The 24,595-nt window shown below is 40.1% G+C and overlaps 1 protein-coding gene across 2 annotated transcripts in view; it reads left to right on the top strand.

Moving 5' to 3' along the window:
* Positions 1 to 2,346: 2,346 nt before the first annotated feature.
* Positions 2,347 to 24,595, top strand: part of SEL1L2 (SEL1L2 adaptor subunit of SYVN1 ubiquitin ligase) — a gene marked incomplete at both ends in the record, with an annotated part of 122,013 nt that continues 99,764 nt past the window's right edge. For both annotated transcript variants that reach the window (XM_080684224.1, XM_080684223.1), the window contains 2 exons: positions 2,347 to 2,404; positions 16,546 to 16,601. In XM_080684224.1, the coding sequence (XP_080540350.1) occupies positions 2,347 to 2,404; positions 16,546 to 16,601 (114 nt within the window). The remainder of the gene's footprint in view (positions 2,405 to 16,545; positions 16,602 to 24,595) is intronic.

Below are 24,595 nucleotides of genomic sequence, written 5' to 3'. Positions count from 1 at the left end.
TGGTAATATGTCCAATGAAACCCAAAACACTCAAAATAATACATGCACCCCTATGTTCACTGAAGCATTATTTACAATAGCCAAGATTTGGAAGCAGCCCGAGTATCTATCAGTAGATAAGTGGATAAAAAAGCTGTGGTACATTTACACATGGAATACTACTTGGCTGTAAAAAAAAAAATGGAAATCATACTTTTTGCAACAGCATGGATGGACCTGGAGAGCCTTATGCTAAGTGAAATAAGCCAGTTAGAGAGAAGTACCATATGATTTCACTTATATGTGGAATCTAATGAGCAAACTGAACTAACAAGCAAAATAGAAATAGATCTATAGATAGAGAACAAGCTGACAGCTATTGGGAGGGTTGATGGCTGGGGGTGGTGTTGGTGAAGGGATTGAGCCAAAAAGAGAAAAGGAAAAAGAAAAAACTCATGAAAAGAAATTTCAAATAAAAAAGAAGTTGAAGGAAGATAGGTCAAATGACCTCAAGTTCAGTAAAAGTAGGAGGCAAATCATCTGCTGGACAATGCTGAAAATTCTGGATCCAAATGGGAACTGAAAAAATATTATTTGGAGAATGTTTAATGGATGATATTTAAAACTTTAAATAAATTATATTGAGGCAATTTTTTAAAGTACAGAAGTTAGGAAAGAAAGTTCCATTTTGAAGTCTGTTGCTGAAAGGAAAAGACATTAAAGACACTGGTAGCTTGAACAGTGCTCCCCAAGATTTCTAGAACCTAATCTCTGGAACCTGTGAATGTTACTTCATTTGGCAAAAATCACATCTCACTTTGCAGATGTGATTGAGGATCTTAAGATGGGAAAATTATCCTTTATTATCTTGGTGGTCCCTGAACATCATCATTAAGTGTCCTTATAAGAGGGAGACAAAGGGATGTTAGACTTCAGAAGAGGAGAAGGCAGAGTGATGACTGAGAAGAGATTAGAATGAAGTGGCCACAAGTTGAGGAATGTGGGCAGCCACTAAAAGCTGAGAGCTGCCACGGAAGGAAGGATTCTCCCCCGGAGCCTCCAGAAGGAACTGACCTGACCTGACCTTGATTTTAGTCCTGTAAGAATCCTTTTGGACTTCTGACTTCCAAAACCAGGAGAGAATACATTTCTGTTATTTTAACCCACTATATTGGTGGTAATTTGTCAAGACAACAATGGGAAACTAATAAAGGGGGAAAACCTGTAAATTCAAGACAATAAATGTAAGAGTTTCTGAAGTAATTACCTGGACACACTGTAAAAGTTGAATATATTTTAGGCATAACTTCTCAACTGCCTCCATTTCTTGGTTTATCCTTAATATTACTGTCCTTTTAACCAAATATTCATTTTAGTTTCTGGTCCTACCTTGAGATCACTCACTCATGAAATGCTCATATTGTTTAAGATAGTAAAGAAGGTATTTTAAAATTCCTTTTAATGAAAGACCATTTTAAAAAATCATAGATGACGTGGATTATGTATTTGTCTTTGTCCCAGTGAAAGCTCAGGAGTTCCTTACTTGAAGAGAGGACAAATGATGTTTTCACCCAGATGGAGACCAAAGCCTTGGTCCATATGTTTATTGTCCACCCTAGCCTTGAGATATTAAAGTAAGATGTCAGATCAGCTCATGTACTTAATTGTTTTCACATAAATGCAGCTTGCACCTCTTGAGGTAACGTAAAATAAGTGAGTCGGAGAAAGATAAATATCACATGATCTCACTCATTTGTGGAACATAATGAACAACATAAACTGATGAACAAAAATAGATCCAGAGACATAGAAACATCCAACAGACCATCAAATGTCAGAGGGAAGGTGGCAGGGAGGGGTAAGAGATTAACCAAAGGACTTGTATGCATGCATATAAGCATAACCAATGGACACAGACACTAGGGGGCTGAGGGCATGTGCTGGGGGGTGGGGGGGCCGGGGAGAGGTCAATAGGGGATAAAGGAGACATATGTAATACTATATATATGTAATACTTTAAACACTAAAGAATTTTAAAAAAAACTTTCAGCAACTCGGAACATTAATATTAGTGTGGACAAATTGGACTTATTCACCGTCCTTCAGTTTCAAAGAGCAACTATTTCAAGCCTACCCCTTATCTCCTGCCAAAGGAGTAGCAAACTAGATATGATTCCTTCCCACAACCTGCTCTTCCAGCACCTGCCTTTATTCCTGGTTGAAAGAAACTTCCTGGCAGCTCATTGGCCAAAGAGTAAAGAAATGGTTGCTTAGCAACCAAGTCCTGACACCACCAAAACTGTAAAGAAGCTATAGGCCAGCCACATAGTTCTGCTTGTGTTACAGTGAGAAGGAGCTGCTCAGAAGATGAAGCTCTTGTCCCTGTTAATAGAGATATTGATAATTCTTGGGCTCACAATTAAACGTAAGTTTTTCTGTCCTTTTTATTCTATGTGAGGCTCTTTATTTTAACAGTACTAAAGTTATTTAAATCGGAAGTAACCTCACTATATGCCCAATTAACACCATTTTTGGATATTCAGTAAGGGTTGATAGTAATTATACTCTCATTTAGGATAATACTTGAGAAGGACATTTGTGTGTGTGTGTGTGTGTGTGTGTATCAGAGAGAGAGGGAGAGAAAGAGAAAGTAAGTTGGGAGGATAGAGCAAGTGTATGAGGAAAGCATTAAAGTCATTTTTATAGTGTAGGGATGTTTGTAATAGTTAAGTTTTGTTAAATCTAAAATACCATGAAGATCTTGTTCCAGGACTGTAAAGGAAAAATATAGGACTCAAAGGGTGGTAAATTGTAATAAATTTATATTCATATAATCTTTTTGGATCATTTTACAATAATAATTCTACTTCCAAAGTTTCCATGTTTCCTAACTAGTTATTGTCTTGCAATGGAAATTATTTTTCAATCTTGTTTCTGTGGCCACTTATTGAATTAACTTTCACCCAATCCTCAGATAAGTTAATCATCATGAATTAAATTTAAGAAATATTTGCATTTAACCCAGGAAACAAAGTTTGGTATAATCCAAAAATTAATTAAATGTAACACACCACATCAATAGACTAAAGGACAAAGACTACATGATCATCTCAATAGATGCAGAAAAAAGCTTTTGGTAAAATTCAGCGCCCCTTCATTTAAAAGAAATAATACACAACAGACTGGGAATAGAAATTTCCTCAACCTTATAAAGGGCATCCTCAAAAAACCACACCTGATATATTTAATGGTAAGAGATGAATGCTTTCCTCCTAAGATCAGGGATAAAACAAGGATGTCCACTCTTGCCATTTCTATTTAACATTGGACTAGAGGTTCTAGCCAAGGCAATTAGATAAGAAATAGAGCCAAAACCGGTTTGGCTCAGTGGATAGAGCGTCGGCCTGCGGACTGAAAGGTCCCAGGTTCGATTCCGGTCAAGGGCATGTAACTTGGTTGCGGGCACAACCCCAGTAGGAGGTGTGCAGGAGGCAGCTGATCGATGTTTCTCTCTCATCGATATTTCTGACTATCTATCCCTCTTCCTTCCTCTCTGTAAAAAAATCAATAAAATATATTTAAAAAAAAAAGAAATAGAAATAAAAACCATCAATTGAAAAGAAAGAAGTAAAACTATCTCTATTCTCTAATGATATGATCTTATATTTAAAAATCCCAAGGAATCCACTAAAAAACTATAAAAACTATTAAGTTCATCAGAGTCATAAGATGAAAGATCAATGTATAAAAATTCGATGATCTCAATGAAAAAAAACAAAATGAAATTAACAATTGTATATACAATAGCATCAAAAGGAATAATGTACTTAAGAATAAATTTAACAAAAGAAGTGCAAAGTTCATATACTGATGATTGCAAAATTGTTCAAAAAAGTTAAAACTCTTGCCCTAAATGGTTTGGCTCAGTGGATAGAGCATCGGCCTGTCGACTGAAGCATTCCAGGTTCGATTCTGGTCAAGGGCATGTACCTTGGTTGCGGGCATATCCCCAGTAAGGGGTGTGCAGGAGGCAGCTGATCAATGTTTCTCTCTCATCGATGTTTCTAACTCTCTATCCCTCTCCCTTCCTCTCTGAAAAAATCAATAAAATATATTTTTAAAAAAGTTAAAACCCCAATAAATGAAAATACTTCCCATGTTCATGGATTGAAAAGCTTAATATTATCAATATGGTAATATTCTCCAAATGGATCTACAGATTTGATACATTCCTATCAAAATCCCAGTTGACTTCTTTGCAGAAATTAACAACATTATAGGAAAATTCATATGAAAATGAATGTTTTCCAATTTCAAAACTTACTACAAAGCTACAATAATCAAGACAGTGTAGAATTTGCATGAGGATAGATATGTAGATCAGTAGAATATCATTAAGAGTTCAGAAACAAATCCTCACATTTATGATCAGTTGATTTTCTAGCAAGAATGCCAAGACAACTCAGTGGGAAAGGGAAAGAATAATCTCTTCAACAAAATAATGAGAACAGGAAAGCCAAGTGCAAAAGAATGAATTTGGATGCAAACCTCACACCATATGCACAAATTAATTCAAATGGGTCAAAGATCTAAATATATTTGCTAAAGCTTGAAAAACCCTAAGAAGAAAATATAGGCATAAATCTTTGTGTCCTTGGATTACATGTGCTACCAAAGCACAAGCAAAAAAAAAAAAAAAGAAAAAGAAAGAAAGAAAGAAAGAAAAGATAAACTGGATATCATCAAAATTAAGCACTTTTATGCTTCAAAGAACATTACCAAGAAATTGAAAAGATGACCCAATGAATGGGTGAAAATTTTTGCAAATCATGTATCCCATAGGGTTTAATATTCAGAATATATAAATAACACATAACTCATCAAAAAACTGACAACCCAATTTTTTAAATGTGCAAGGGAACTTGACAGATATTTATCCAAAGAAGATATACAAGTGACTATCAAATGCATGAAAAGATACTCAAAATCACTGGTCATTTTAAAAATGAGAATCAATACCCCAATGAGATACCATATCATACCCATTAGATGGGTATAATCTAAAAAGTGGAAAATAACAAGCATTGGCAAGGATATGGAGAATTACGAATGCTCGTACATTGCTAATAAGAATGTAAAATGATACAACCACTGTGGAAACAGTTTGGCAGTTCCTCAAAATGTTAAATATAGGATAGTCATATGACCCATCAATTCCACTACTATGTATAAACCCAAGAGAAATGAAAGTGTATGTCCAAACAGAAAACATTACACAGTTGTTTATTAAAAAACACTAGAGGCCCAATGCACGAAATTCGTGCAAAGGGCTCGGCCCCCACCCACCACGGCGGCTGCGTCCGCCTCAGCCCCCACAGTGGTGGCTTACTCTGGAAGATCGTCCAGAAGGAAGTCCAGTATAATTAGCCTATTACACTTTTATTTTTATAGATTATTCGTTAGAGTTAAAAGGTTTAAACAACCTAAATGTTCATCAATGAGTGAGTGGGTAAAAAAATTGTGAGATATATATATATCCTATATATATATATGCAATGGGATATTACTCAGCCATAAAAAGGAACAAAGTACTGATACATACTACAAGTTGGATGGACCTCAAAAACATTAGAATCCAGATACAAAAGACCACACCCATAGAGACAGAAAGCAGATTAGTGCTTATCAAGGGTGGGGGAGAAGGGAATGGGGAGTTATTTGATGAGTACAGAGTATACTTCTGGGATAATGAAAAAGTTTTCAAACTAGAGAGAGATTGTGGTTATACAACATTGTTAATGCACTAAATGTCAATTGTGAACTTTGGAATGGTTAATTATATGCTATGAATTTCACCTCATTTTTTAAAAATGATGCAATGCTTTGGGAAATAATCTGACAGTTTCTCAAAAGATTAAACATAGAATTACTGTGTGATGCAGAAATTCCACTGCTAGGTATATATCCAAGAAAATTGAAAACTTATTTTCATACAAAAACTTGTACACAAATGGCAGCATTATTGGTAGTAGCCAGAAAAAAAGAGAAAACCAAATGTATACCAACTGATGAATGGATAAATAAAATTTGGTATATCTGTGCAATGGAATATTAGTCAGCAAAAAAAAAGAAACAGAGTACAATATGGATGAGCATTAAAAACACTCTGCTGAGCCGAAACCGGTTTGGCTCAGTGGATAGAGTGTCGGCCTGCGGACTGAAGGGTCCCGGGTTCGATTCCGGTCAAGGGCATGTACCTTGGTTGCGGGCACATCCCCAGTGGGAGGTGTACAGGAGGCAGCTGATCGATGTTTCCCTCTCATCGATGTTTCTAGCTCTCTATCCCTCTCCCTTCCTCTCTGTAAAAAAATCAATAAAATATATTTAAAAAAAAAAACAACACTCTGCTGAGAAAATAAACTACACATAAAAAGCCATATATTGTATGATTTCATGTATATGAAATATTCTGAATAAGCAAATCCAGAAGATACAAATTTAATTACTGGTTACCTAGGGCTCAGAGGTATAGGGAATTGAGGAGATGATAACTAAGGGATTTCTTTGGAGGTAATGAAAATGTTCTAAAGTTGTAGTGATGATTGCACAAACCTGTGAATATCCTAAAAGTCATTGAATTGTAGGGGTAAAAGACATATTTAATAAAAGTTATGTGCCAATTTATATTGGGGATACAAGGCCATCAAGAGATAGTCCTTATCCTCGAGTAGTTTAGAGTCTAGATGAGAAAAACAGGTAAACAAGTTTTATTAATTGTAAAGTTTTGTAGATATTAAAATAGAAGCATTTAGAGGGTATTGTAGGGCACAAATGAGGGAGTGACCAATTGATCAGAAAGACTTCATAAAGGAAATGGCATAAGTTGAATCTTGAAAGATTGGTGTTCACCAAACAGAGAAAGAACAAAAACATTTCACACCAGATAAAGGTAACAAAGACACAAGACAAAAAAAAAAAAAGCATGATCTACAAATAAGCATATCAGTTTGCTGTGGCGTAGGATATAAAAACACAGCAATTAATGAGGCTGGAGTGGTAGGCAGAGACAGGCTATGAAGTTTGGACTTTATCCTGTGAGCAATGGAGAGTCATTTAAGGGCTCACTCATTGAAGAACATGAATAGAATTTTGCTTTGACTTTGGCAAAAGGACTTGTACGCATGCATATAAGCATAACTAATGGATAAAAGACACTGGGGGGGGGGCAGGTAAAGGCATGTACTGGGGGGAAGGGGAGGCCGGGGGGAGGTCAATGGGAAAAAAAAAAGGAGACATATGTACTACTATTTGTAATAAAAAAAAAGTGTCCTTTTCCACTCAAATATACCTTACAAATTTGCATATTGCCTGTTCATTAATTTTTTTCACTTGATGCTTAATGTTCTTTGATTTTACCTATATAAAAACACTTAGAGATGGATGATGCAATTACTATGTGATTATCTCTGACTCTGCATTCATCTAGAGAAAGTCTTTAGAAGTTTTTGTGTTGTTGTTGTTGTTTTTTGGTAAATCCTCAGAATAAAGTAGTTGATGATGATGGAAAGAATAAATAATGTACCCCCAAAGTGTGGCTTAGAAAATGGAAGTAGAACTAATAGTGTGTTTTTTCTCTGTCACCCTACCAAATCAGCAGCTGTCTGAAGGTAGTGTAAGGTAATATAACTGTAAGGTAATATAACTGAAGCGGTGCAAAGATATTGCCAGGAGTTCTGGCTCTAAATCATCTGAGGTTTCTCTATCCTGTCTTTCTCTTTCTAGTAGTAATTCCTCACTATCATACACTTCTATAATTAGAAAAAATTAAATTAAATTAAAAGAAAATTTATAACAACTCTCTCCCCTGACACTTATCCACCTGGCAACTCTCTTTCTTGGCAGAAAAAAACAACAACAAGTAGCTCACCAGTCTCACACTAATCATAGGTCAAGAAGCAATTCCCTAGCAATTATGTTTAGGTCACTGTCATGTTCAAAGAGGGACCACACAAAGGCCATGTCCTGGACTTGTTGCAGAGGATGCGGAGCCTAAGCAATACAGGCAATAAATATCCTACTTCAGAAATGTTCTTGCTATTACCAGTGCTGTTTTGAATAACTTGTGAAATCGAGGAGCTCTAAGTTACTTTTGCTTTTTTTTTTTTAACCTTATACCTCTAAACGGGGAAAGAATAAATTGTAAGTGTCCAGCCATAAAAATCCTATGCAATCAGATGCCAAGTTCCTTTCTGTTTTGTCTCAGCTACACACATATTTTTTTTCAACCCATTCAAATTATTAGCTACTCAGTATACCTACCTAATTCACTTCCAGGTCTTTCTTAGTCTATTCTGCAGATGGACTGTCTGCAATGAAGGGCTGTCATCCCATCTTCTTCCATCTCAAGTTCTACATACTCCAAAACTTTCCCAAGACCTTCTCATGGCACATTGTACCTTTATTTTCTTATACATCATAGTCTCATAATTGAGTTTGTTTTAACACCCTCACTAGATTGTTAACTAAATGCAGAGACTGTGTTTTACTTACTTTTTCTATTTCCTATATTCATTGCAGAACTTGGCATATAGTAGATGCTCAATTAGCACTTGTAAAATAGACTAATAATTAACTAATAATAACGGAATATATTTTTTAAATATATTCTGTAAACCTATGAAGTAGGTCATGCATTTTTATTATTCTAAATGTAAAGATTTTCAAAACCCTGAAGTATAGAGTTTAGTAAGACCTGAATCCTCTAATGGGAAACAAGGTTTGTTTTGTACTTTTTTTTTTTTTTACTCCATATCACCTGTTTGTTATTCTAAGTCTGTAATTCTCCAAAGTGAATTGCTCTGTGTATTTACCGCATCATCATATTTACTTGCCTCAAGCCGTTTCTACATGCTATCAAACAGCCAGATGTAAAATAAAAAAATTTAACCAATCATCTAAATATTTTAAAATGTAGTATTCATATGTTTGCTTTCATATAGAACAAACAGTTACGTAATTGATTAAGTTATTTACTTTTCCACCAGTTGTTTTGGCAGTATAGTGATTACATAAACTCCAACAGTGGCATTTTATTGGTTTTTCATTGATTTTGTAATTTTACTGGCATCTGCAATTTATTTCCTGTATCTATGATCTAATTTTTATAGTTTATCAGCCAATGAGATGTGGTAGGCAAGAAAAACTTGTTCCTTTTAAGATTTCTTTTTAACTCTGCCCCCACAAACTTGGAGTCAACTTTATAGTGCTGGGATTGAAGATAATTAGTCCCAGATCAGAAAGAGTGATCTACACCCTTCAGTTTCCCTGATAGAAGAGATTTTTTTCTTCAAAAAAACCATTGCCCTACTGATATGGTTCAGTGGTTGAGCATCAACCTATGAACCAGGAGGTCATGGTTCGATTCCTGGTCAGGGCACATGCCCCAGTTGTGGGCTCAAACCCCAGTGGGGGGTGTGCAGGAGGCAGCCAATCAATGATTCTCTCTCATCATTGTTATTTCTATCTCCATCTCCCTTGCTCTCTGAAATCAATTAAAAAATGTTTTTTTAAAGCATTAAGATTCATCAGCTCTGGAGAACAAGTAGGAAGGCCCTTGATGAAAAAGAAATTAGAAATACTTAAAGGACAAAATAAGAGATGGGAATGAACTGAAAGAATAAAATTTTTGCCCCAAAATGTGCAAGAGTATATGGCTAGTCTGTTGTTGGGTGCACAGGTCCTTTATCCTGTTCGACCATGCCATCTGTTGTGTCTGAGTCCCTCTGCCAGGGACTGGACCTCCTTAGACGCCGGGTATCAGATGGAGAAGACATGAGAAGTCGTGGGTATATAAGAGAGTCTTTATTGTAGCCCAAGTAGCCATTGCTACTAAGGAGCCATTAGACAAAGCAATCCAGTAAAGCAGTCCTTGCTAATACAGTAGCAAACACAAGAACCATCCTACCAAAAACAGCCAGCACTGGCTGGTCAGTAATTATCTTCCCCACAACATAGCCCTGCACATAGGAGATATACAGGAGCCATTCTAGTAAAACAACCATCACCGGCTGGTCAGTAATACATCTTCCCTACAATGTAGCCCCCAACATAGGATCTACTGGTATACAGGAGCCAACCACAGGCTGGTCAGTGGCAACTTGTATACAAGCTCAGACACGCTCAAACAAAAGAGGCTTCATGCCAAATAGTGACCTCAGTATTTGGGTTACAGAAAGGCACACCTGCACAGTGTATAGCTTGCTGCATCTTTGTACCTGCCTATGGCAACTTGGCCTTGAACACCCTGATTAGGATTCCAATGCTTAGAGTGGCCTTGAACATACAGCATACACTAACTGATTAGGGTTCCCACAGATGCAGTAGAGGTATTATAGAACCAAAGATTGTTAGTATACTGGGGTGGGCAAAAGTAGGTTTATTATTGTAGTACAAATAAATAATACAATAATTACTAAATAATACTACAAGAATAAACTGTTTTGTGTGCTCACAACCATAAACCTAATTTTGCCCCCATATACTAAACTGTGTCTATGCCTTTTATATTTTCTTTGTTCTTCCTTAAGATAATAAGCTTTATTTTGAAAATGCCAGACTGTCCTAGATATGCTAAGAGCAACCAAGAGAAGGAATTTGAAGTGAAAGGTGGCTGCAGCAGGTATGAGCACAGGTAGTTGTAGTTCACTGGGGGCCATTATTGTAACAATCCACAACAGTCTGCCCTCAGGTAAACTTTTCATTTTTCATTTTGAGCTCTCAATCTCTTTTAATCAACAGAGCTCTTTAAAAAACATTGTGGGTTTTCTGTGAATCAGATGGGTTCACTCCATGAACCTGAAACAATATGGGTAATTCTTTTGGAGGCAGTGGGCTGTAGTGCTAGCTTCCTCCTTACTCCATCTCAATGGAGTAAGTTTTAGTAATTTAAAAATCTAGTGTATATAAAATGATGTTTCATATTATGCAAATAAAAGTTTCATAAAATTTACTACATAAGTCAATTTTTGTAAAGACAAGGGAGTTTATGTCATTGTAGAAGCTTGCCATTGAAAATCAATCTATTGTGAGTCCTTTGGTAAAGTTTGGAGAGACAGTGAGGTAGAAAGAGGAACAGCTCTAGAGTCAGATCGGCATTTGAATCTCACTCTGCTATATGATCTTGAACAAGTTATTTATTCTCATTTGATGTCAATTTCCTCACCAGTAAAATAGGAATACAAATATTTTGTATTTGTGCTTGATATCTTGGTGGTTGTTATGGAGGCTGGATATAAACTATATAAAGCAACTGATACATAATTACAGCTAGAGCTACAATTCTAGAGCTGAATGAAAGCCTTCCAAGGGTAACTGTATATCAATCCTTTCTGATGATATACTCTCTTATGTTTATTTATTCATTATGATGATATATTACTGATCTTATAAAACATATTCTAAAGTAGAAATTAAAAAGGAGATTTTTTTTAAACTTCACATAAGTAGATCAATATTCTCTTCCTGCACCCAGTGGCTTGTGTTTTTCATAAGGATTGATGGAATTTATGGAAATACCAGTATTCATATAGAAGGAAGTAATGAAATAGTTGGACAGGTCTCCAGCAATCACCAGTGTTTCTCAACTGATAGAGAAAGCATTCTTCAAGATACTATTTACAGCAGAAATTTTTTTCCAGTAGCCAATAAAAAACTTAAAAGCCTGAAATTTAGAAAAGAAACACTTTTTTAATGTTTTCCCTTGACCAGGAACCAAACCTGTGAGCCTTCGGTGCGTGGGCTGACACTCTAAGCACTTTACCACCCGGCCAGGGCTCTTTTATCTTCTTTTTATGTTTTAAGCTATTAAAGAGTTTGTTTCTTCAGTTAGATTTTTATACTTCTTCCCATTTTACTAATTCTATCTAAATGTATCCCACCTTTGATGATTGCTTTTAGCTTTGTAATTTTCATGTTAATATTTAACCAATGGCAGTTTAATTTTCTGGTCCAGTGTATAATACAAACTTTATTTCATTTGATATCCATAATTTTCTCCTGTTGCTGTAATACACATGATACTTTATACTCCCCTTTTTCAAAAACTATATTTTTATTTTTAAAAATATTTTTATTGATTTCAGTGAGGAAGGGAAAGGGAGAGAGAGATAGAAACATCAATTATGAGAATTGAGAATCATTGACTGGCTGCCTCTTATAGGCCCCCTAACTGGGGATCGAGTCTGCAACCAGGGAATGTGCCCTTGACTGGAATCGAACCTGGGACCTTACAGTCCGCAGGCCGACACTCTATCCACTGAGCCAAACAGGTAGGAAAGGGAGAGGGAGAGAGAGACAGAAACTTCAATGATGAGAGAGAATCATTGATTGGCTGCCTCCTGCATGCTTCACACTAGGGATCCAGCCCACAAACCAGGCATGTGCCCTGACCAGGAAATGAACTATGACCTCCTGGTTCATAGGTTGACACTCAACCACTGAGCCATACAGGCTAGGCATTATACTTACTTTTCTCTGTCTATACATACTGTTCATACTAACTCTAATTTTTCTGTATACTTTAGAGACTATAATAATGGGAATATATCAAATAACATTGCCTATTCCAGTTTATTTTTTATAGTTGTGATAATGGAGTTTAAAAATTACTAAACATTTCCTGTTGCTATAATATCAGTCATACTGTCTAATTTATAATCCTATATAATAAAAGCCTAATATGCTAAGTGTCCAGTCATCCGTTCAATCAATCAAAGTGTAATATGCTAATGATATGCTAAGGCCACTCAACCGCTCACTGTGACGTGCACTGGCCACCAGGAGGCAGTCTACTGGTCGACCAGTTGCTATGACATGCACTGACCACCAGGAGGCAGATGCTCCAACTGGTAGGTTAGCTTGCTGCTGGGGTCCAGCCAAACGGAACTGAGTGAGATGGGCTGGACACACTCTGGAGCCTTTCCATGGTCCCTCCCCAGCTGGCCAACCTCCCGTGTCCCTCCTTGGCCTCAATTGTGCACCGGTGGGGTCCCTCAGCATGGCCTGCACCCTCTCACAATCCAGAACCCCTCAGGGGGACACATGACTGTCAGTTAGTTCCATCCTATCTAATAAAAGAGTAATATGCAAATTGACCATACCTCTGCTACACCACAAGCCACGCCCACCAGCCAATCAGGAGCGAGTATGCAAATTAACTCAACCAAGATGGCTGTGGCTACGGAGAGAGCAGGAGGCTTGGGTTTCCCCAGCAATGGAGGAAGCCAAGCTTTCCACCTGCCCTGGCCTGCCTTGGCCTCCACTTAAGGCTACAAAGTTTCAATGATAGAAGATAAATGAATCCCAACAAAAATGGCTGTGGCCATAGAGCAAGCAGAAGGCTTGGCTCCACTCCAGGCTACAAAGTTTCAATTATAGAAGATAAATAAATCTCAGATACCAGGGCCTCTGCTTGGGTCGCTGGGGGGCATGGCCGGCCTGCAAACCACCACAGGCCCCTCGCCCAGGCCGCCCCATGCCCCAAGGGAACCCCCACCCTGATCCGGGACACCCTTCAGGGCAAACCAGCTGGCCCCCACCCATGCACCAGGCCTCTATCCTATCTAATAAAAGAGTAATATGCAGATTGACCATCACTCCAACACACAAGATGGCTGCCCCCATGTGGTCAAAGATGACTGCCCCCATGTGGACACAAAATGGCCACCACAAGATAGTTAGTAGGGGAGGGTAGTTGGGAGGGACCAGGTCTGCAAGGGAGGGCAGTTGTGGGGGATCAGGCCAGCAGGGGAGGGCAGTTGGGAGGGGCCAGGCCTGCAAGGGAGGGCCATTGGGGGCAATCAAGCCTGAAGGGGAGGGCAGTTAGGGGTGACCAGGCTGGCAGAGGAGGGAAGTTGGGGTTGACCAGGCCTGCAGGGAAAGGCAGTTGGGAGGGACCCAGGCCTGCAGGGAAGGCAGTTATGGGGGACCCAGGCCTGCAGGGGACAGTAGTTGGGGGGGACCCAGGCCTGCAGGGGAGGGCAGTTAGGGGTGACAATGCCTGCAGAAGAGGGCAGTTAGGGGTGACCAGGCCTGCAGGGGAGGGCAGTTAGGGGCAAACAGGCTGGCAGGGTAGCAGTTAGGCATCAATCAGACTGGCAGGGGAGTGGTTAGGGGGTGATCAGGCTGGCAGGCAGAAGCAGTTAGGGGCAATCAGGAAGGCAGGCAGGCGAGCACTTGGGAGCCAGCAGTCCTGCCTGAATTGTGAGAGGGATGTCCGACTGCTCGTTTAGGCCCGATCCTAGTTGGATCCTAGTTGGATCGGGCCTAAACAGGCAGTCGGACATCCTTCAAGGGGTCCCAGATTGGAGAGGGTGCAGGCTGGGCTGAGGGACAACCCCCTCCCCCGTGCATGAATTTCATGCACTGGGCCTCTAGTCTGTATAATAAAAGCCTAAGTGACCATTATGGTGGAATGTCTGGAACGACCAATCACTATGATGTGCACTGACCACCAGGGGCCAGACGCTCAATGCAGGAGCTGCCCCTTGTGGTCATCGCACTCCACAGGGGGAGCACCGCTCAGCCAGAAGCTGGGCTCACAGCTGGCGAGCACAGCAGAAGTGGCGGGAGCCTCTCCTGCCTCCATGGCAATGCTAAGTATCAACAAGCCGAAATGGTAAGGAGTGAACAGGTGGACAGTAAGGAGCGAGGGGTCCCAGACTGCAAGAGGGATGTCCGTCTGCCAGCTTAGGCCCGATTCCGAGGGGCCTAAGCTGGCAGCCGGACATCCCCCTAGGGGTCCCAGACTGCAAGAGGGTGCAGGCCAGGCTGAGGGACCCTCCCCCACCTCCCCACCCCAGTGCACGAATTTCATGCACCAGGCCTCTAGTACACATATAATTAGGCAAAGTAATTTGTTTTGAAGAAAATACTTTGAGAAAGAAGTCTTATTATAGACAAAGCATTAATAACTTCTAATGTATTAAGTCTCTAATAATGCTTTATTTGCCACAGTCCTTTTAAAATACTAATTTACATACATTATTATCTTGAAGGCATCTTAAATCCTTTAACAAAGTAGACATCATATAATAATCATAATAATATGTATAGCTAACATTTATTAAACACTGAACATGTGTTAAGTATTGTTCTACATATTTTACATAGATTATCTCATTTGCTCACCATAAATTAATGAAATAGGTACAACATCAGGACTAGAACAGAGGCCTATTTGACTCATAGGCCACATGGTGAACCATGACGCTATGTTACTTCTGACAATGAGTATCCATGGCCCGAAATGATCACTTATCAATCTTGGGACAAAGTTTCATTAGTAATAACAATCTTATTCTGGTGTAATTTATTTTATAATCTGAACCTAAAGAGCATTTTTAATGTACTTAATAGTATGAAATATGCATAATCTTTTTAAATTTTTCATATGCTTGATATTAACATGCAGTTATTGAATTTTTATTTAGAATTTGCCAATTATTCCAGTTTGAAAAAGGACTAAATTTGGGACAGTTTCTATAAGGTCTGGCTTACAAAGTAAATGGAACAGACAGAATTATGAGGCCAAGTATTAAAGCTCACCAGTGAGAGAAAGAATAAAACATAACAAATTAATAAATATAATGCAAATGTAAAATTTGAAAATTTATAACTTGCTCTTAAAGTACAAACTCATGATTTTGGGAAATATAAAATTTTGACTACCCCCTATTTGTCTTGAGTCAAATTCTTCAGTTTGTAAAATGGGAATGTATGATATTCATGCTTGTTTTATTTCAGGGAATATATAGGGTCATTTATACTGAGCATCAAATAATTTTACAGTAATTAAAAATGATCAATCCTAATAAAGTAATTAAGTTGACATGCTATGATGTATCACCCTGTTATACCAGGTTTTCAAATACTTATTTTTCTAAATATGTAAGTTTAAGAGCTTTTAAGTACTGTGCAGAAATGAAATATACTAAAGATGACATATATTCTATATAGAATATATGGTATATATTCTATTCTTTATAAAAAGATTCATTAAAATTGCTTGTGAAAATTATTTTCTCAAATTTTGAAGTCTGATGTAATTATTCTAGTCTACATTTCTCAGATATTTATATCATTCAATTATATTACTTTTTAGCATATCTCTGACATATGAATCTATGAAAATATAAAAGATTGCATTCCTTCTCCATTTTAATATTCTCTATTAATAGATGGCATTTATTTACATAGATACATTTAAATTAAGTTCTAGCTCAGAAAGCTTTCCATTATTGTGATTAATTCTATTATTTGTAGAATTCTTTCAAAATGCTTGATTAAATATCATCTCTGGTGTGTTTAAGGGAAAACAAGAAAAAGAAAAGGAGAAAAAATATTTTAAAATTATCAGTGAAGGAATTAAACACATTATTTAAATTGTACATTATTTTTCAACTATTATTCTTAGAGTTCTAAAAATTAGAAAGTTTTTTAACAAGAAATTGTATTTAGTGAAATTTTTTGATGTTTTCAAATTTTATAGAAATGTTTTCTATATTATAGATATTGAAGCAGAAAGAAATAATAAAAAGCAAAAACAAAGAAATGTCACCACACAGGTAAATATTTTGCTAAATCATTATATTTTCTAATACAAAATTTAGGCAATAGGCACTATTAGTATTAATTTGGCCTGCTCAGAATTCGTACACAAGTAATTATTGACTATTGTTTCTGTTCTTATTTTTTCATTCTCAATCAGTATTTTGTATTCATCCATTAAACAAATATTTACTCATTTTACTGTGAAAAGATTAAGACAAGCATTCTCATAAGCCATGACCTGTCTGAGGGCTTAAATCTTAAAACAAAAAGGACAGAGGCCAGTCTGGCTAATAGAGTCACAGATGCTTTTTAAACTTCATTAACTTCATAATGTTTTCTGGCATTTCTGAAGTAAGGAATTCAACATTGTCAATCTCTTCTCAACTCAGCACCCAACATAATTCTGTAACTGTAAGTCATTTGAAATCATTCCTGTACTTGAAACTTTTTAGTGGCTTTCCATCTCACTCAGTCAAACCAGTGTCTTGCTTATTAGACTTGGTCTGCACCAGTTTTATTGCTGATATCCTTTTACTACTATCTCCCTTACTCATACCATTCTAAACACACTCTCTGTGCTGTTCCTCAGAAACCTCAGGCATGCACTCACCTTTCTGTTCTTTCTGCTTGAAATGCCCTTGAATCTAGATATCATGTGGTTCCCTTCCCTCACCTCTTTAGGACTTTGCTCAAATGTTGTATTTTTGGAGAGTCTGTCCCTTAACACACTGTATATTTGCAATCACTCTTCTAAAATTGCAAACCCTATCTTGACACCTTCTATCTCCCTTCCCTTCTCTCAGAATTACCACTATGTACATAGCATATTTTTAAATATATTTTTATTGATTTCAGAGAGGAAGGGAGAGGGAGAGAGAGGTAGAAACATCAATGATGAGAGAGAATCATTGATTGGCTGCCTCTTGCACGCTCCCTACTGGGGATTGAGCCCGCAACTTGGGCATGTGTCCTTGACCGGAACCAAAACCGGGACTCTTCAGTTCACAGGCCGATGCTCTATGCACTGAACTAAACCAGCCAGGGCTGTACATATCATATTTTGTTATGTTTGTTGTCACTTTCCTTCCATCTATACTAATAAAAGGGTAATATGCTAATTAGACCAAACATCTTCTGAATGACCTTTCGAACAAAGCCATGGTGGCGGGGCCGAGGCAGAGGTGGTTAGGGGTAATCAGGCCGGCAGGGGAGAGCAGTTAGGGGGATCAGGCTGGCAGGCAGGTGAGCAGTTAGGAGCCAGAGGTCCCAGATTTCAAGAGGGATGGCAGGCAGGTGAGCGGTTAGGAGCCAGAGGTCCCAGATTTCAAGAGTGATGTCCAACTGCCGGACATCCCCTGAGGGGTCCTGGATTGGAGAGGTGCAGGTCGGGCTGAGGGACCCTCCCCCTCACCTCATCTAATGCATGAATTTCATGCACCGGGCCCTTAGTTAGAATATAAACTCATAAGAGCAGGGGTTTTTGTCTGTGTTGTTCACTGTGGTTATTCTAGCAACTAGAATAGTGCTAGGCACATAGGAGGCAGTCAACAAATGTTTATTCAATTAATGAATAAATATTAAATCAAGATTAAAGGACTAAACTTTGAAAAAAAAGTTTATGTAAATCAAAAACTCCTTTCTACATTGCAACATTTTCTAAATCGCTACAAATTTAGCTCATCTCCAATTATCATAACCATCACATCACATAATTAATGGTGGGGTTATTATCTACAGAAATAAATTTGATCTTGGCATAAAGTTCAGTTTGTCCTTAGGCAGGTGGAGACTGAAGGGACATCAGCTTTATCAGGTCACCTTGCTTCCCCTTGTGGGCTCTTGATATCTTGTCATATGCAATGTCTGCCCAATAACATCTGAAAGATAAAGTAGGTTTACAGATTTAATTAAATATGCTACTATCATTTACTCAAGATGTGGTTATAAAATGGGTAGATTCTCCATTCCCTGGACTCTTCTTCCTTTTTTTTTTTTTTTTTATAATCATCCATCCTGGTATCATACTTCTCTACTAAATGTTACCTTTGCTTTCATTTTAACTGAATCTAGTAAATCTAGTTGTCTCATGGAAACTTCCCCTGTAGCCCTCTCAAACATTTTCTCCCACAACCCAATTATGTTGGTCCTGGTTGGGGTGGTTGTTATCCTTCTCCCTTCTTATTGCCACGTTCTCATTGGAAGAGTAATAGAAGATAAGTACAGAAGTAACGTATAATCTTTCTCCCCAACTGTGTTATCTGTTTCTCTCTGCTCTGGAAATTTCAGTATCCATGAATCCTAACCACTCGTTTTCTTTTTATTTTAATTATTTTTATTGATTGGTAGGGAGGTAGGGAGAGAGAGAAAGACATTGATTTGTTGTTCCACTTATTTATGCATTCATTCGTTGATTTTTGTATGTACCCTGACTGGGGGTTAAACTTACAACCTTGGCATATTAGGACGATGGTCTAACCCAGTGGTCGGCAAACTGCGGCTTGAGAGCCGCGGTTTGCCGCTCTGTTGACTAATGAGTTTGCCAACTACTGCGTAAAGCATTACCCTTACCCAGAAGTTTTTACTTCAGGTTAAAGATAATACATTATTAAAATGTTTTTTAAGTGTTTTCCCTAAGGCAATGGTTGGCAAACTCATTAGTCAACAGAGCGGCAAACCGCAGCTCGTGAGCCACATGTGAGCAGTTAGGAGCCAGAGGTCCCAGATTTCAAGAGTGATGTCCAACTACCGGACATCCCCTGAGGGACATCCCTCTCACATGTGGCTCGCGAGCCGCAGTTTGCCGACCACTGGTCTAACCAAATGAGCTACCTGGCTAGGACTTAGCCCCTCATTTTCATTGTTTAGATATTTTTGCTCTGATAACTATACCCTCCTCTCTACTTCCATAAGCTAAACTATGTCTTTTCTAAATTAAAACTTCAAGTTTCCACGTCTCTGCTGACCACCTGGTGCTTTCTAGGATACTCCATCACTGGATCTTAAATCCATTTACTTCTTTTACTGCTCATCGTTCCCCTCAGATATTCACTTCTCTTCTTACTTGGCTTAGAGTTGATGGTGCATTACTACAGGACCACAGTCCCTTTCCCAAAACCCCTTGGGAACAATTGTGCTTCAAAATTCAGGTTTTCTTTAAAAAAAAAAAAAAAAAAAAAACACAAAAAACTGTGGTTAAAATATATATAACATAAAAGTTATCCCTCATAACCATTTTAAGTGTATACTACATTAGTATTACGTACATTTACATGATTGTACAATCTCCAGAATTCTTTTCATCTTGCAAAACTGAAACTCTATATCCATAAAACCAAAAACTCTCAAATTCTTGCTTCCTCCCTGACAGCCACCATTATAGTTTCTAGCTCTATGAATTTGATTACTATAAGTACCTTATATACCAGTGAGTGGAATCATATAGTATACTAGAGGCCCAATCCATGAAATCCATGCAAGGGGCTCCAAGGGCCCAGGCAGCAGCTCCGGCTGCCACTTCAGCCCTCACAGCAGCAGCCCCAGAAGGATGTCTGGTCTAATTAACATATTATGCTTTTATTATTATAGATGTCTTTTTTGTGACTGGGTTTATTTCACTTAGCATAATGTCCTCAAAGTTCATCAATATTATAGTATGTGTCAGAATTTTTCTCCTTTTAGAGGTCTGAATAGTTTTCTATTATATATATACACACACACACTAGAGGCCCGGAGCACGAAATTCGTGAACTGGGCGGGGGGGTGTCCCTCAGCCAGCCTGCACCCTCTCCAATCTGGGACCCCTCAGGGGATGTCCAACTGCCGATTTAGGCCCTGTGGGATCAGGCCTAAACCAGCAGACGGACATCCCTCTCACAATCCAGGACTGCTGGCTCCCAACTGCTCACCTGCCTGCCTGCCTGATTGCCCCTAACCCAGCCGTGGGCAAACTATGGGCAAACTATGGCCCGCGGGCCGGATCCGGCCCGTTCGGCTGTTTTATCCAGCCTGCAGAGCAGAAAGAGCGGAGGGTTCTCTTGCTCTCCCCTCTGCTCCTTTACTTTGAATTTATATTAGTTCACACAAACACTCCATCCATGCTTTTGTTCCGGCCCTCTGGTCCAGTTTAAGAACCCATTGTGGCCCTCGAGTCAAAAAGTTTGCCCACCCCTGCCCTAACCGCTTCTGCCTGCCAGCCTGATCACCCCCTAACCACTCCCCTGCCAGCCTGATCAACACCTAACTGCTTCTCTGTGGCCCAATTGCCCCCAACTGCCCTTTGCTGCCAGCCCGATCGCCCCCAACTGCCCTCCCCTGCTGGCCTGGTAACCCCCAACTGCCCTACCCTGCCAGCCTGGTTGCCCCCAACTGCCCTCCCCTGTCGGTCTGGTAACCCCTAAGTGCCCTCCCCTGCAGGCCTGGTCCCCCCCAACTGCCCTCCCCTGCCAGCCTGTTTGCCCCTAACTGCCCTCCCCTGCTGGCCCGGTCACCCGGCCTGGTCCCCTCTACCAGCCCTCCCCTGCAGGCCTTGTCCCCCCCCAACTGCCCTACCCTGCCAGCCTGGTTGCCCCCAACTGCCCTCCCCTGTCGGTCTGGTAACCCCTAAGTGCCCTCCCCTGCAGGCCTGGTCCCCCCCAACTGCCCTCCCCTGCCAGCCTGTTTGCCCCTAACTGCCCTCCCCTGCTGGCCCGGTCACCCGGCCTGGTCCCCTCTACCAGCCCTCCCCTGCAGGCCTTGTCCCCCCCCAACTTCCCTCCCCTGCCAGCCTAATCCCCCCCAACTGCCCACCCCTGCAGGCCTGGTCCCCCACAACTGCCCTCCCCTGCAGGCCTGGTTGCCCCCAACTGCTCTCCCCTGCAGGCCTGGTCCCCCCCCCAACTGCCCTCCCCTACAGTCCTGGTTGCCCCCAACTGCCCTTCGCTGCTGGCCTGATCACCCACAACTACCCTCCCCTGCAGGCCTGATCGCCCCCAACTGCCCTCCCCTGCTTGCCTGGTCGCCCCTAACAGCCCTCCCCTGCTGGCCTGATCGCCCACAACTACCCTCCCCTGCCGGCCATCTTGTGGCAGCCATCTTTGACCACATGGGGGTGGCCATCTTGTGCGAGGGCGTGAGGGTCAATTTGCATATTACCTCTTTATTATATAGGACTAGAGGCCTGGTGCATAAAAATTCATGCACTGGAGGGGGGTGGTCCCTCAGCCCGGTCTGCCCCCTCTCACAGTCTGGGAACCTTCAGGGGCGGGAGGCGACCCGGCGATCAGGGGAAGGCGACACCCCATCACACCTCTGCTTGCTGCAAATGCCGGCAGCACAAGCCTCAGCCAGCCCTGGTTACCTGAGCCTTGGGAGGCCCTGGGTGGCTGGGCAGCCACCATCCAAGGCTTGCCTGTGCCTCAGGCCAGCCCTGGGCAGCTGGGCAGCTGGGCAGCCACCATTCGATGCTTTCCTGCACCTCAGGCTGGCCCTGGGTGGCTGGGGCGCTGAGGGGACTGGGGACTCCGGAGGCAGGCATGCAGAGTGGCTGGTCCTGCCTGGGGGCGGGCCGGCCTTGCCATGTGCCTGCCACCCCAGTGGGGCTGAGGGGACTGGGCGCCACCATCTTGTGGCTCTGGGCACCGGCATCTTTGAGGGCAGGGCAGTCAATTAGCATATTCCCTCCTTATTGGCTGTGGGTGCCGCCATCTTTGCAACAGTGTGAGGTTCAATTAGCATATTCCCTTTTTATTAGATAGGATGCCACATTTTGTTTACCCATTCATCTGTTGATGGACAAGTTTTTTACAAATTTTGGCTGTTGTGAATAATGCTGCTATGAACTTGGGTGTACAAATAAATATCTGTTTGATATTCTGCTTCCAATTCTTTTAGATGTATACCTTAAAGTGGAATTGCTGGACCATATAGTAATTCTAATTTTAATTTATTTAGGAACCATCATATTGCTTTCCACAGCAACTACTCCAATCTCTTCATATCTGTGCTAACACTTATTTTCCATTTGCTTGATTTTTTTTTATAGTAACCAAACTAATGGTATATCATTGTGGTTTTGATTTGCATTTCCCTAATAGTTGAGGATCTGTTCATGTGCTTGTTGGTCATTTGTGTGTCTTCTTTAAGGAAATAGCTATTCAAATTATTTGCCCATTTTTTATAGGGTTGTTTGAGCTTTATGTTGTTGAGATGTAGGAATTTTTTATGTACTCTGGATATTAACCACTTATCATATATATGATTTGTAAGTTTTTACTCCCATTCCATCAATTGCTTTTTCACTCTGTTGATAGTGTCTTTTGTTGACCAGAGGTTTTCATTTTGATGTAATCCAGTTTACTTAGTTTTCCTTTTTTTGGCCTGTGCTTTTGATGTCATATACCAAATGCAATATCATAAAGCTCTTCCCTAGGTTTTCTTATAGGAGTTTTATGGTTTCAGGTCTTACATTTAGGTTTTTAATCCATTTTGAATTAACTTTTATATATAATTTAAAGAGACAAACTTCATTATTTTGTATGTAGATATCCAATTTTCCAAGCACAATTTTTTGTAAAGGCTGTTCTTTCCCCCGTTGAATGGTCTTGACATTCTTATTGAAGATCATTTGACCATATTTCAGAGGGTTTATTTCTTAACTCTCTATGCTACACCATGTCTGTCTTTATGCCACTGCTGTACTATTTTGATTACTGTAGCTTTGTAAAAAGTTTTGATATTAGCAAGTGTGAGACATACAACTTATTTCTCAAGATTGTTTTGGCTATTCAGAGTCCCTTCAAGCTCCATATAAATTTTAGGTTCAATGTTTCTATTTCTGAAATAAATAATGCCATTGGAATTTTGATAGGGACTGCATTAACTCTGTAATCAGTTTGTTTACTATTGACATTTTAGCAATATTAAATCTTCTATTTTGGAGCACATGATGCTTATTTATTTTTGTTTTCTTTAATTTATTTCAGCAATCCTATCTAATAAAGAGGGAATATGCTAATTGACCATCATGCCCTCACAAAGATGGCGGCGCCCAAAGCCAATGAGGAGGGAATATGCTAATTGACTACCACGCCCTCAAAAATGGCGGCACCCACAGCCACAAGATGGCTAAACCCAGTCCCCTCAGCCCTGCCGAGGCGGCAGGCGTGTGGCATGGCCGGGCCCGCCCCCAGGCGAGTCTGGCCACTCCACGTGCCTGCCTCCAGAGTCCCCCATCCCCTCAGCCCCCCAGCCGCCCAGGGCTGGCCCGAGGCACAAGCAAGCCTCAGATGGTGGCTGCTCAGCTGCCCAGGGCCACCCGAGGCTCAGGTAACCAGGACCAGCTGAGGCTTGTGTTGCCAGCAGTGGTAGCAGCAGAGGTGTGATGGGGGCGTCGCCTTCCCCTGATCACCAGGTCACCTCCTACCCCTGAGGGCTCTTAGACTGTGAGAGGGAGCAGGCCTGGCTGAGGGACCCCCCCTCCTCCAGTGCATGAATTTTCATGCACCAAGCCTCTAGTGTTACATAGTTTTCAAATGGAGATACCTTTCACTTCCTTGGCTAAGTTTATTTCTACGTACTTTATTCTTTTTGATGCTATTTTAAATGGAATTGTTTTCTTAATTTCTTTTTATGATTGTTCATTGGTAGTGCGTAGAAGTGCAACTGATTTTTATGTGTTGGTTTTATACCTTGTAATTTTGCTAAATTTATTTATTCTAATAGCTTTTTGTGAAATCTTTTAGGTTTTCTACATATAAGATCATGTCATCATCTGCCCGACTGGCATGGCTCAGTGGTTAAGCATTAACCTTTGAACCAGGAGGTCATCGTTCAACTCCCAGTCAGGGCATATGCCCAGGTTGCAGGCTCAATTCCCATTGTGAGGCATGCAGGAGACAGCCAATCAATGATTCTCTCTCATCATTGATGTTTCTCTCTCTCTCTCCCTCTCCCTTGCTCTCTGAAATCAATAAAAATATATTTTTTTAAAAAGATCATGTCATCAGTGAACAGAGATAATTTTGCTTCTCCT

Source organism: Plecotus auritus, assembly GCF_963455305.1.
Source record: "Plecotus auritus genome assembly, chromosome: 8".
NCBI lineage: Eukaryota > Metazoa > Chordata > Mammalia > Chiroptera > Vespertilionidae > Plecotus > Plecotus auritus.
Note: the sequence above shows the minus strand (reverse complement) of the source record. Positions and strands in the feature narration are given on the sequence as shown.